The sequence below is a fragment of the Sturnira hondurensis genome, unplaced genomic scaffold, assembly GCF_014824575.4.
Source record: "Sturnira hondurensis isolate 20B ecotype Veracruz unplaced genomic scaffold, ASM1482457v3 Scaffold0007865, whole genome shotgun sequence".
Lineage (NCBI taxonomy): Eukaryota > Metazoa > Chordata > Mammalia > Chiroptera > Phyllostomidae > Sturnira > Sturnira hondurensis.
In genome coordinates this window covers 478,080-490,912 of record NW_028080496.1, presented here as the reverse complement: position 1 = coordinate 490,912, position 12,833 = coordinate 478,080, and the positions used below count along the sequence as shown (strand labels likewise).

General features: G+C 51.0%; 1 protein-coding gene across 1 annotated transcript in view; it reads right to left on the bottom strand.

The window, feature by feature from the left end:
* Positions 1 to 1,275: 1,275 nt before the first annotated feature.
* The window catches only part of IREB2 (iron responsive element binding protein 2), a 32,362-nt gene continuing 20,804 nt past the window's right edge, over positions 1,276 to 12,833 (bottom strand). The window contains exons 12-22 of the mRNA XM_037053446.1: positions 12,664 to 12,823; positions 11,973 to 12,108; positions 10,781 to 10,865; positions 10,266 to 10,422; positions 9,833 to 9,957; positions 8,029 to 8,133; positions 7,795 to 7,937; positions 6,532 to 6,679; positions 6,324 to 6,446; positions 4,246 to 4,431; positions 1,276 to 3,592 (exon numbers count right to left, since the gene is read on the bottom strand). Coding sequence (XP_036909341.1) covers positions 3,482 to 3,592; positions 4,246 to 4,431; positions 6,324 to 6,446; positions 6,532 to 6,679; positions 7,795 to 7,937; positions 8,029 to 8,133; positions 9,833 to 9,957; positions 10,266 to 10,422; positions 10,781 to 10,865; positions 11,973 to 12,108; positions 12,664 to 12,823 — 1,479 coding nt within the window. The 3' untranslated portion in view covers positions 1,276 to 3,481. The remainder of the gene's footprint in view (positions 3,593 to 4,245; positions 4,432 to 6,323; positions 6,447 to 6,531; positions 6,680 to 7,794; positions 7,938 to 8,028; positions 8,134 to 9,832; positions 9,958 to 10,265; positions 10,423 to 10,780; positions 10,866 to 11,972; positions 12,109 to 12,663; positions 12,824 to 12,833) is intronic.

The window sequence follows — 12,833 nt, the reverse complement described above, 5'->3', positions numbered from 1 at the left end:
AAACCAAAACGAGTAAGCTTAAGCTAAGCCAATTTGTAGTTAAACAGCAAAGCTGGCATCAAGTGACAACCATAAATCACCAGAGCAGCCCTGAGGGCACAACAGCTTTCCTCAAAGACCCTGTACTCTCTGCATGTGGTATTAGCCTTTCTAATGCTGGGAAACCTCTCAGGCTACTGAACTAGAATCCTGAGAAAACTTTGTAATGTATCAATTTTGGTTTATGAATGCCAAATTTTCCTGAACTTTAATCGCCCCTTTAGACTGCTATGAAGAGTAGGAGAAAAGAGCTGACCTTATTTACAAGGCATGACTTCAGAGCAGAGGCCCGTGGGCCTAGCCCCCAGATCTGGAGGACGCTTCTTGGGGACGCTGAAGAACGGACAGTGCAGGGAGACAGTGCAGTGGGCGGCACTGCCTACTGGTCCCCAAGCACCGAGGCTCCTGAAAACAGAGGGCCACTGGCATCATCGGGAAAAGGCAGTTCCCTCCTGCAACACACAACTTACAGCTTGAGACCCCCCGATTCTGTCCTAAATGTCCAGTCAACCATCTACTTTGAGGAGGTTATAGGCAGTGAAACATGCGGGTTTACTCATTAAACAGGTGTTTAATGCTTAGCTGTGCCCAAGTGCTTTAAGAGGCAGAGACAAAATCAGGAGGATCAGAACCTGCAGGTGGAAGCTACCAGGAAGCAGACTGGAGTGTGAAGTCCAGTCCATCCTCCATTCAAACTTCAGTCACGAGGGTGGGCTGTGCAGCACAGCAGTCTCCACCTGTTGAGCGGTCACGGAAAGGTGGCCCAGGTAGGCGGTGTTTGCACAAAGGATCCTGCCTTGGGTGAGAACCCAGTCTCTTCAACTGAGATGTGACTCGAGGAACCTAAGGCTTGTTGTGTTCCCCATTTCGGGCTCTCCACCTCCCGGCCCCAGGGTGGAAGGAACTGCCAGGTGGGGGGAGAACGACCTCGGTCCGCACTGCGGCCCTCGCAACTCCTGTCCGAACACGTAGCGAACGTGTCTGAAGAGAAATTTCTGGATGCCATCCTATTTCTTTGTAAGTTATGTTGTGTTCTGTTTAATTACCACAAAGTATTTTACAAGGAGTCAAATGTGATAATACAATTTTCTTTATTAAAAATAATTTACAGCATCAATAACATATACACAATTGTCATCAACTGAACTTTGCCTCCAATATATTTCTATACAATACTTAACATTATTGAACTTAAAACTGTTACACTGTTTTGTTGGCTTTAAATAATTGACTGTAGTTACTTAAGTGGGATACACAGTTTCATGGACACGCTGTCACGTGTAGCGTTGACAGAAATGTCGGCACTGTCGCGCTTCCAGAGAAGGCCACTGAAAAGCCCAAGTCCATCTCCTCCCCCTTTCTTCTCACTCCAAATCAAACTAACCACCTTCTCCTAAACCGCAGAGCAAAACAGAGGTGTCGTGTAATTCAACCACAGGAAAATGTCAGTTCCTTTCTCCCCACCCTTCTCCTCACCACTGAGAGGGCGACGCACACGACACTGGCCGTGTGTGTAAGTGACTGTGACTGGTTCTCAGTGAAGTCCCCACTGTGGTACCACTGGCCTGTGGGCACCAGGGAATCACAGAGTGATCTGGCTAAAGGGACCGTGATACCCTCATTCAGATGCCACCCTGGACGTCTGGAGATAAAACAAGGAACAACAACAACTGTCAGCCTGAGAACTTTATAGGTAAAAATAATGGCCACCTGGTGGCTGGATGCCATCCTCACTTATTTCATTCTGTAGGAGTCATGGAACCCGAAAGCAAGAAACCTGGTGGGGGCGGGGGGCGGGGGGGGCAGGGCACGGGTGCAGCGCCACGTGCTTTAATGGGACAGCCCTTGTTTTCCTTCCTCACGGGGCCAGTGGACTTCCTTCCCACAATGTCTGTTGTTGTTTTCCTTATACACAACATTACCCAGATACAGTTAACACAGGAGATAAGTAAAACAACAAAAACCAAAAGATGCCACGTGTTTGCAAACACGGTTATAGGGCGCACACGGGGACACACACCCACGATTCCCCTCCCCACTGATAACCACGCTTGCCAGCCTTTTGGTTCACTGTATGTGAGCAACAGACTACGAGACCCTCGGTCTGTCCTTGAAGGACAAGATTTGCTTGTCCTATTGCTGGGATGGGCAGGCTGGAAATTTCAGTGTTTAATTCATAGCTTGTTTATCACCTTCATCTCCTGGACCAGTATCTTTTGAGGACACCTGTGCCGCTGCCCACAGGCTGTATAGTATAAGATGCTTAAAAATAATACAGATGCCCCCACCCTGGAAAAATCATTTCTTCAAAGCACATCCCGGGAATTCAATTTGGAAATTCTCCACCTCTAACTCATGTCTTCATGTAAATTAAGAACACATGCACTGACAAATACACAGAATAAAAATCAAGAGCACAATGTGATTCAAAAGTACCACAGAAAGTATTTATATAAAATTTAAATAAAGGGAAACTGTCCAACTCTAGCCCATGTAATTGTCTAAGGACATGTTTGCAGAATACTGTGAATAGACTGTGTGACTGATTATGCGCGAAGATCTCAGTGGTCTTCACCCACTGATTTTTCTTTTCCGGCTCCAAATGCAGGGGAAATTTTGGTTAATGACACCTAAAATATTAGGCCACAGGAAGTGACAGTAGCACATAAAGTGAACAAAATAATCTAATTCAATTAAGATGATGCCAGCTGAGTCCGGCCAGAGGTCTCTGCAGCCAGCAGCCGAGCCACCCGGGGCCGCCAACGCAGCAGGGCTGCCACGCGACCTGTGTGGAGCTGCCCTGACAGGGCCGGGCTCCTGCGGGGCGGCAACCTGGCTGGACCGCCCCGGGGCCGTGTCTGGGGCGGGCTCCACCCCTTGCAGTGAGACGGGGACTGAGGGCACCCCGGCTTCTGTCACAAACTAACAAAGCCAACTACATCAGCACGAGTCTGAAAAGGAACTAACATCTCAGGAAGTCCACTTACAAGTCAGGTTCCGACCTCCGCAGCGTCAGAGCCGAATCTGGCCTCTTGTGTTTTAATTTCCTAGTCTTAAACCAACAAACAGTTGTGCACAGTTTCCTAGATGCGAAACTAAAACAGCTTCAGGAAGGTAACTCATATAAGAATCTTCAACACAAGCTCAAATTCTGCCTTTATGTACAAAACAGTCTGATAAACACCCCTCACACTTACCAGTCTCTTCCACAACACACTTCACACGTCGGTTGTAGCAATGTTAATAGCACCATTCGTATATTATTTAAAATCAAGAAGATTTCATTTCTGTCACGATGTGATTCATAATCAATTACATCCAGGGATGAGGGAAGGGGAGTGTCCAGGACTGTCAGCAGCTCCGTGGGGAAGACTCCTGGGTCCAGCACAAATGGCCTGGTTTGCAGGTGCCAGTCTGGAAAGGTCTCCATGGTGATTAGGTACTATGAGAATTTCCGTGCCACAAAATTTAACAGTCCTCCATGTTTGTATAATGTTACTTCCACATCATTTTCGAATGAAGCAATCACGCTGAATGTTTTTCCAGTGCTCGTCTGCAAACAAACAACATCTCCTGAGTGGTAAAACCTTCCAAGGGCCACTTAGTAGTTAAGACCGCTTATCCTCACAGGCAAAGACTGTCCCTGCCACAGGTTCTGTCTGGGAAGCCTTCTCCTGACTGCAGACCCCAAGAGACCCAGCCATGGGCCTCACTGCTCAGAAGGCAAAGATATTTTCATCCCAGATTCTAAATGGTGAGCACTGTACCGCCCAGCACATTAAGTCAGATCACAGAGAGTCTGCCTCGGCAACCAGGAGAGGCGGACGCACTACTCACGTCCATTTCACATTCAACACTCAAGCACAGAGCGCCTGCCGCCCTCTTCCTCGTGCCCAAGCTGTGAAGTTTGTGCTGCTCCAACCCGGGGAGCTCACCTCTGCCTGCCCCCACGCCTGGGTCCCAGCCCAATCGGAACAGAGGGCTAGCAGCAAGGTGACCGCAAGGGCCCAGGGCTGCTTCTTCTGGACCGAGTGCCTACCGCCTCTCACCTTGGCCCCAAGGACTATCAACAGGGAACACGGTCATCGCACACTCGTTTAGGTCCCGGCTGGTGTCAGCATGCATGTCAGTCCCTGTGGTCAGTCACCTCATCCATTCGTACACACAGCATACAATCAATAGCGTATCTAAGAATCACTCAGATACCTTCACATTCAACATGGCGCTGGGAGACAGCTCTTCCGGAAACGCCAAAGAAAACGTCTCTCTGCCAGACAGGCCCAGGGAATCCGCGTTTTCTCCCGGGAGGAACTGCAGTGGAGCTATGCCAATTCCGATCAGGTGATCTTTGTGAATTTTTTCGTAACTTTCAGCCAACACAGCTTTCACACCCTGTAACAAATGTGAGTTTATTTCCTTCAATCATCTCGGAAAGTTGATTTACTGAGCACTGTAAAGGAATAAAATTTACTTTTGGCCTTTCTATAGAAACTTTCAACCTAACGCTCCCCACCAAAGGCTGATGCTGCATCACAGCACTCACGGAAGCCTCTCATACACTTTTCTGCATTTCAAGCAGCTGCCCTCACGGCCCCCAGCCCTGCAGGGCTCAGCCCTGCCAGCGCCCCCCCACACACTGAGAGCTCTGCCAACAGGCGGCTGCCAGGACCCCAGAGACGACTCAGGGTTTCTGTTTAATGAGGCAGACGTAACGTCAGCATGCCCTCTCGAAATGCCACTAGACCAAAGGAACAGAGAAGGGAGGACCCCAAAGAAACAAAGGGCTGGAATGGGTGAACCTGTGACGTGTGGGGCAGGAGACAGTGCTTCAACTACGGAACAAGGACCTGAAGTCAGAGACTGACACCAAGCAGGTCTGCGTCCTCCTGAAACAAGGAACTGACACACGAGGCGGGGGCCTGGGGCCGTGGCCGGAGTCTGGAAACAGCAGTAACTGTTCCGGCTGGGCCTAGTGCGGAGGGTGGATGCTCATTCTCTGGGAAAAATGAGCTACAGGCGCTGGATCCACGTTTCTCAACTGAAACGAATTCCTGCCCAACCCCCCCCTCCAGCAGCCTTTTCCAGGCATGTCTCCCAATCCCATCTTCTTCATGGCTCACCCAAAATTTCCAAATCAAACCTGTGCATGCACCACACACACGCCTGAACTATATGCACAGAAAGAGTTAGGGTTTCTAAACACCAAGAACGGACTGTCGCCCCCAGGGAGTGCCACCTGCCCGGTGAGAGTGGGCGTTCCGGAGCGGGGACACTGGGCAGCCAGGTGGCTGGGGGGAGAAGGCTGGGGGGAGGACACCTTGGGAAACAAGGGCAGTGCTGATGCCTGCGTCCTGAACCAGTCAGTCTCAGTCCCTGGAAGATCGGAGGGCTCAGAGGACACGTGCAGACTCGGACACATGAGCCCGTGAAGAACGCGGCTCCCTGCGCGGCCGTCTCCGGCGAGGCAGGCCAGCAGGCCGGCCAGGCCCAGCCCCCACTGAGCCCTCCCGACGGGTTAACATGCGACTGGATTAACAAAGGTCACCAGACACGTGAGCAAAGCCGAGAATGTAAAAAACAAAGAATTTCAGAGAAAAGAAAACCCACAGCTGTAGTCAACGTTCCTAATGCTAGTGCTCAGTGTCGCAGAGACCAGTGAGTCTGGCTTCTCCCTACAGCTCCTCCGACTGTTCGCACCTTCAGGAGCCGCAGATCAGATCAAGAACGAAGTGTGTGCAAAGTGACAGCGGTGGGGCTGTGCCTGTCAGCCCCTCGCTCCCCCAAGGCCAGGGGGGGCCCTCAGAGTCCCAGCTGACCGGAGACCTGCCCCAGACGGTCCCGCCAGTGGGGCGTTCTCAGGAGGCCTGGCTTCCAGGCAGGGAGCCGGGCACCGTCTCCCGTCTGGAAGGAAACAAGTAGAACTCGGCCCAAACCTCTGAGTCCGTTCGCTGAGCAAACCCAAGAAAATGAAATGAAAAGGGGCAAGTAAAACTACCAGTGGGTACAAATTATTATCAAAAAGTACTAGTTTAAGACAGAATCTCCTTTTCCTCTACCACATGGGTGTCTTGAAGTCAGGAAGACTGGTGCAGAGCAATCAAATTCAGAGCATCAATGGAACTGGGTCAGCACAAAATATGTACGGTCACTTTTTAAAACCTGCAGGTATTTAGAGTTCTAAATAAGCATAAAACCCCAAATGAGTAAAATACACTTTGGTAGGATGTTCCTGACAAATATTTAAAACTTTGAATTTTAAGAAGATAAGATTTAAGAGTCAGTACCAGCAGATACGGTCCTTTGGCAGCCCAGTCTCTGGAATTTCCTGACCCGTATTTCTTTCCTGCTAAAATAATCAGTGGGATGCGTTCTTTCTGGTACAGCTCTGCAGCCTCAAACACATCCAGCTGTAGATTTGAACAAACACAAAAACCGTCAGCAGAAATTCTGATTCAGTTAGCACTCATTTAAAAACTTCACGTGCGTCCTTACCGTCTGTCCCGACGGAAAATGAATTGTTTTGGGAGCTGGTTTTCCAATAAACTTATTAAAAAGCTTGATGTTTGCGAATGTGCCTCTGGTCATCACAGCATCGTTGCCTCTCCGGGCTCCGTAAGAGTTGAATTCACGAGGGGTAAGGCTGTGAGAGAGTTGAGAAAGCCAGTTTTCACTTTGGGCAGGAAACCTCCACTCGCTGACGACTTGGGAAACTCGTCAGAACACCTTCTGCACCCCCTCACCAGTGCAGCACAACGGGGAGCACAGAGCAAGTGTGCACCTGGGGCCTTGCGCCAGCCTGCGTGGCCACATCACGAATGCCACGTCACCAACGCCGTCGCGTGTACCGTCACCCACCAGACTACTTCAAGCAACCTGAGATGCAGCTTTTCCCCACAGTCAGAGGAACTCCACTTAGAGAGTCGCAGAGGCAGAAGGGAGCTGCAGAGGGAAGGGCTCAGCAGAGAGTCACGAAGGTGACCAGCACGGGGGGGCCGGCGGGGCCGTGCTCCCAGGACAGAGAGGGCATGGACACCACACTTTAACTGCATGCACGTCAGCGTGTTTCTCTAAAAGAGGTAACCTCCTAAAATGCTATCTTAAGAAAGCAAACCAGAAATCACAATTTCTTAGTATCAGGCAGCCAGTCAGCACCCAAATGCCTTTCTGATGTTGATGTGCTCAAATCAGGACCCGAACATGGACCATAAACTCATCCGGTTGTTCTCAAGTCTCTTTCAACGGCTGCGTGAACCTCGCTGTCCCGGCTCGCACTTCATCGCACCTGCGCTGTTCTGACCCATCTCCGTGCTGTCGTTTCACATGCTGTTTTGTCCCCCATATTCTTAGGAACCAGGTATCAGATGTGGTGACCTGATAAAATGTCTTTTGATTTGATACCGGTCAAGCCTAGTCTCATGGATGTACACTTTATAGTCCACAAAACACATTTAAATTTCACACCACAACAACAGGAAGGTGGTTAGAACCAAACCATCAGCCTTTATTTGGTAGGTCAAACCAAGCTGACTTTTCAACAAAGTAGCAGCAGAAAGAAAACCGTTTCGATCAGTAACCTACTTAGACGGCAAGGGCTCTCTGTACAACAGGATTTCAGCCTCTAAAGCTACAAGCAAAGACAGGGACAACGGGGGCTGCAGGTCCTGCGCAAGCCATCGGTGTTGCCACCCAGGACAGCGCACACTCGTGGGACACAGACACGAGAGGAAGGAGGAAGGACCCCGTGCCCAAACGCACCCTCTGTTCGTCAGGTACTTGGCGGCCGCGCTGCTCCTGGAGATGCTGCCCGCGGGTGAGATGTGGTCGGTGGTGACCGCGTCTCCCAGGTGCAGCAGCACGTGGGCATTTTCGATGGGCGGCGGGGCTACTGGCTCTTTGGTCTGAAAGGTTAAAGGAAGGCAAAGGCAGTGAACTCCCGGGAGATTAGTTCAGAACAGCTTCTACCAAGCACAGCAGTAAAACCGAACTTACTAGCTTATCGAAAAATGAGGGACATCTGATGTAGGTCGACTTTGAGTCCCACGGAAACAAGACTGAATCTGGGGCTTCTAAGGAATTCCACCGTTTATCTCCCATCTGTGTCATTTTGGTTGGGAAAGAACCACAAGAAAGATACAATGAGTCAGGAGGTGTATGGAAACAATCACAGGAATAAAACAGCACTCGGTTAGAGTGGAGAAGGAGGCCTCGTCCGCTTCCTAAGACGAGAAAGGCAGGGCGCTCTGAGGATTGTGGCGCTCTGAGGAGGAGCGGGTCTGCTCGTCAGATGCCAGCACGACGCATACGCAGGGACCCTGGAAGTTAAGTATCAGTATGCACTAAGCAAAAAAACTTTACAGAATACATTAAAAAAAAAACCACTAGAGAATTTATAAAGACTCAGACATGTTGCCAGAGAGCGAGCAGGTGTGCCGGGGGCGTGTCCATCTCTAGGAAGAGGACAAGGGAGGAAAGCCTCTGCTTCTCCAGTCCGTCCGTCCAGTGCGTCTGTCCCACGTCCCCGCTGCTCTGCACCCGAGGGCCCTGCCTTTGCCACCGTGGAGCCCCGCACCGCCACCGCCCCCTACTGTCTCCGCCCAGCACACACCACACACAGACAGGCGGTGTGTGTTGCAACCCTTTCCGGACACTTCTCTGTGCAAGGCCTTCTCACGGCTCCCCTTCTCACTCCAACAAGGCCTACATGTTTATAATGGCCCAAGGTTCCCTCTCAGCCCTGGTCCCCCCTTCGCTGACATCATTTCCTGCAGCCATTCCTGCCTCCTGGGCAGTAGCCGCACAGCCCTCACTGGGGGTCCCTCCTGCAGCCTCGACTCCTGCTGCCTGGGCCAGGTGGGACTGACCTGTTCGCCTTCTTCAAGCCCGGCTCAAGGGCCACGTTTGTAACCATACCATATAAAACTGAAAATTACTCCCCCGATTCTACACAACTGGTTCTCTTTACCCTAGTCTCTATTCTTCCATGGCATGTACCACTACTTAATATACTGTATTATTATATATAATAATAATAATATTTATCATTCTGTCTGGTCACTGTCTGCCTCTCCCCAAGAGAATTCTGTGTTTTGTCCACAGATGTGACAAACACATACTAGGTGCTCCGTAATTTTTGTCTTAAAGATTTTACTTATTTTTAGAGTGAAGGGAAGGGAAGGAGAAAATGATCAGTGTGCGGCTGCCTCTCACACCCCCCGCCAATGGGAACCTGGCCCAAAACCCAGGCATGTGCCCTGACTGGGAATCCAACCAGCGACCATTTGGTTCACGGGCCAGCGCTCAACCCACTGAGCCACACCAGCCAGGGCCTTAAATATCTGTTAAGGAAATGCTCTTCGCCCTCATCTATCTGGAATGCACTTAATAAAGTGACGTCATTGGCCACCTCTGAGAGAGAGAAGCAGATGGCCAGGGATGGGGTGGGAAGGGTATCTCCCTGTTTGTTCTCGCTCCTTCGATTTCGGCACCACTCAAACGAGAGTGACAAGGGCGGTTTCTCCGAAGCGCACCTGTGGTTGCGATGGCCGACACAAGTGCTTGCTGCGCCTTTCCAGTGAGTACTAACCAAGCCGACCCCAGAACGCTGAGCTCTCCTCTCAGATATTAGACGACCGTTACCCCTTCAGAACCATGTGTTCAAAACCATACAACTTGTATTTGCACTCCACTCAGAATGCAAGACGTAGGAACCAAACACCGCCACTTCAATGAACTATTTAAGAAACCAAACACCGCCACTTTACTGAAGTATTTAAGAAACCAATGAGACTCTGACCTCCATTTTCTCTTTTAATGCTTTAAACAGGGACAATATGACCTGCTCTTCCTCTATCTGATGGACCTCTTCTCGACTGGGCCAAACGTCACGCAGGTAAATATTCTTGCCGGTGGGGTCGGTGCCTGGTTAAAAAGGTTAAATAGGAAGACTTAGTATAAAGGGTACCTCCCTCATGATATTCACATTTTCAAAGAAGCCAAGAAAACTATTTAACTACAGAGTGCTCCAGGCTTAAGCAGCCGGAAGAACTCGTTACTTGTGCATTCTATATTCTTCTGATGACACAAAAATCAGTGACCTGCTCTAGGGTACAGCTTCCTGAAACAATTCAGAGAACAGTGGTCTAAGAAGCCTTTCAAACACGACAGCCGTGTCACAAACACCACGCCTGTGTGCAGGTGGGCAAGCGCACGTGCGAGGGAGACGCTACCTAGAGGCTCCGTCTGGAAATCGATGTCCACAGTGCCGGCTACGGCGTAGGCTACCACCAGGGGCGGCGAGGCAAGGTAGTTGGCACGGACACAATCACAGAGACGACCTTCAAAGTTCCTGTTTCCAGATAAGACGCCACAAGTGACCAAGTCACCCTGAAAAAAAGAATACACACAAATATATTCAATTCAACAGAAGACACTATTTGAATCAGACACTATTTGCTGAGACATTACATTTCTCACAGCAAAAGAACCAAAAAGCCTACTACCAATTCTGAGGCCTACACTATTAATTCTGAAAGTAAGCTACAATAACTGCCTATGTTTTTTAAGAATTATTTCGAGAGCCTAAAAACAACTCTCCTGATCACCTTGAGACTGACGGGGTTCCTCTTCCCAAGAGGGGCAGGGACTACGGAAGCAGGGACACACCGACACATGTGCTCTGTCACTGAACAGTGAAGTGCCATTCAGAGAGCGCACAGGGAGCCTCCCTGTGCCACGCACGCACCTGTTTCACGGCGTTCAGAACGGCTTCTGACAAGGGCGCTGTGTTCCCCACGCACGTGGAGCAGCCGTAGCCAACGATCTCAAACCTGCGTGTCAGAAACAGACGTCACTGGACTGGACAGCACAGCACAGCCCACGTCCGGAAAGGGCAGATCGAATCTCCCGACCCCACCCCCGTGCAATCAGACTGCCCGATGGGGCCAGGACAGGCAGACCTCCTCCGTCAGGTCCCAGCGTCGGACCGCCCCTCGGGCATGCCGCCGCCTGCACGCCAGCCTCTGAAGGGCTCAGGTTCCAGCGGCTGCCCCCGAGGGGCACTGAACCACACCTGAGGCAGACTCTGCCTACCATGCTACACAAGGAGACTCCTCAGAGACGCCTCACTACAACTAGCACACGACCACCGAAGAAACTGATGCTGCACTTCCTTCCACGGGGGCTGAAACTGCCAAGTGCCCGGAGGACCTGCTTCGCTCCCACAAGGCCCGAAAGGGGCCCCGTGACTGTGGGGTCTGCAAGTTCCCGCCTCTCCACCAGCGAGCTGAGGACAGTCCCTGACAGAGATTCCAACGCAACATAACTACAGTTACACACATAATCCACAAAATCACCTTCTGTTACTCTTCTAAACCCAAAGAAACAAACACAATTGACCAGGCTCGTAAAGGAACTGATGGTTTACGTGAGCTAGTGTGCCTGGAGGCACATACCAAAAACACGGCTGGCATCAATGACTGTCGGGAGTACGTAAGAATTGTGAATGCAGTTTTCTCTAAAACTCAGATGTATGCTTAATACACTGACTAATCTCGTAAAACTCCCGTGAAGACGAGTTACTCAGTCAATAACACAAGTGGTGAAATTTCATCACCTTCCGGAATCACTCAGGACAAATACGGGCCCCTTGGCTCCACTGCTTGCACTGTCCGCCCCTGTTCCCTGGCTGTGCCCGTCTGCGGGGCCTTCCTCCCCGAAACTGGAGATCACACCTCCTGCTCTGGCCAACACACCGCGCTCCACACTGAACGTGCCTGCACTGTGTTTGCTGAGGACATGGCCTCGGAACAGCAAGGCAACCGCAGAACCGGGCACACTCTTCTCCACCGTCTCTCCACACAGGGCAGGTCCTGACAAGGGGCTTCGCTCCCCACTGAGCCCCAGGACCAGCATGAGGGGCAGTGACCGTCACTTACCCGAGCTTGCTCAGGTACGGCAGCACCCCGCTGGAACCGAGGTAATGCGTAACCATCCCGCTGCCTGGCGACAGACTGGTTCTTATATACGGCTTAACACGCAGACCGGCTTCAACGGCTTTTTTAGCCAAAAGGCCTGCACAGGAAACAAATGACAATGATCACGGTGGTGTCTCTCCCTCATGTTACAGGAGGAAGCAAGAAAGGGTTCATCGAACAGCTGGCTCTCCAATCCATCTTAGGGTCCAAGTCCCAATTCATAGTTTTGCTGTCATTTTGTCCATTTTTGATTTGCTTCATTAACAGAAAGACCCGCAGCAGGTCCAGCAGCCTCCACACGGCACGTTCAGGCAGAGCCCACAGCCCAGCACGCACCTGCACGGCAGCTCCGTGCACACAGCAGCGAGGCCGCGGCAGGGGCAGGCCTGCTGTGGTCCTCCCTCTGCGCCCACTCACACAGGCCCCGGCGCAGCCTGGGAAACTCCTAGCACCTTATCAGGAGACCTGCTAATTAACATTCTGCTCTGTTAACAAGCAGATGTGACCTGAAACTAATAGACATACTATAATAACACATATTCTGTGCCATAAAATGATGGATAATGAACCTAACTTACACTCCTTCAGGCCTGATTACCATCGCAGAAAGTCCTCGGTGTCAAACACAGACACGACAACATGCACCACCCACCTGCAGCGAGCATGACAGATGGGTTGCAGTTATTGGTGCAGCTGGTGACGGCTGCGATGACCACGGACCCGTGTGACAGCCGGTAGTCAGTGCCTTCATAGTGGAGCATGACGGCATCGTTCTGCCTTTCAGCCGAGATCTGGAAGCCTTTGAACCCAACCTACGGAAAT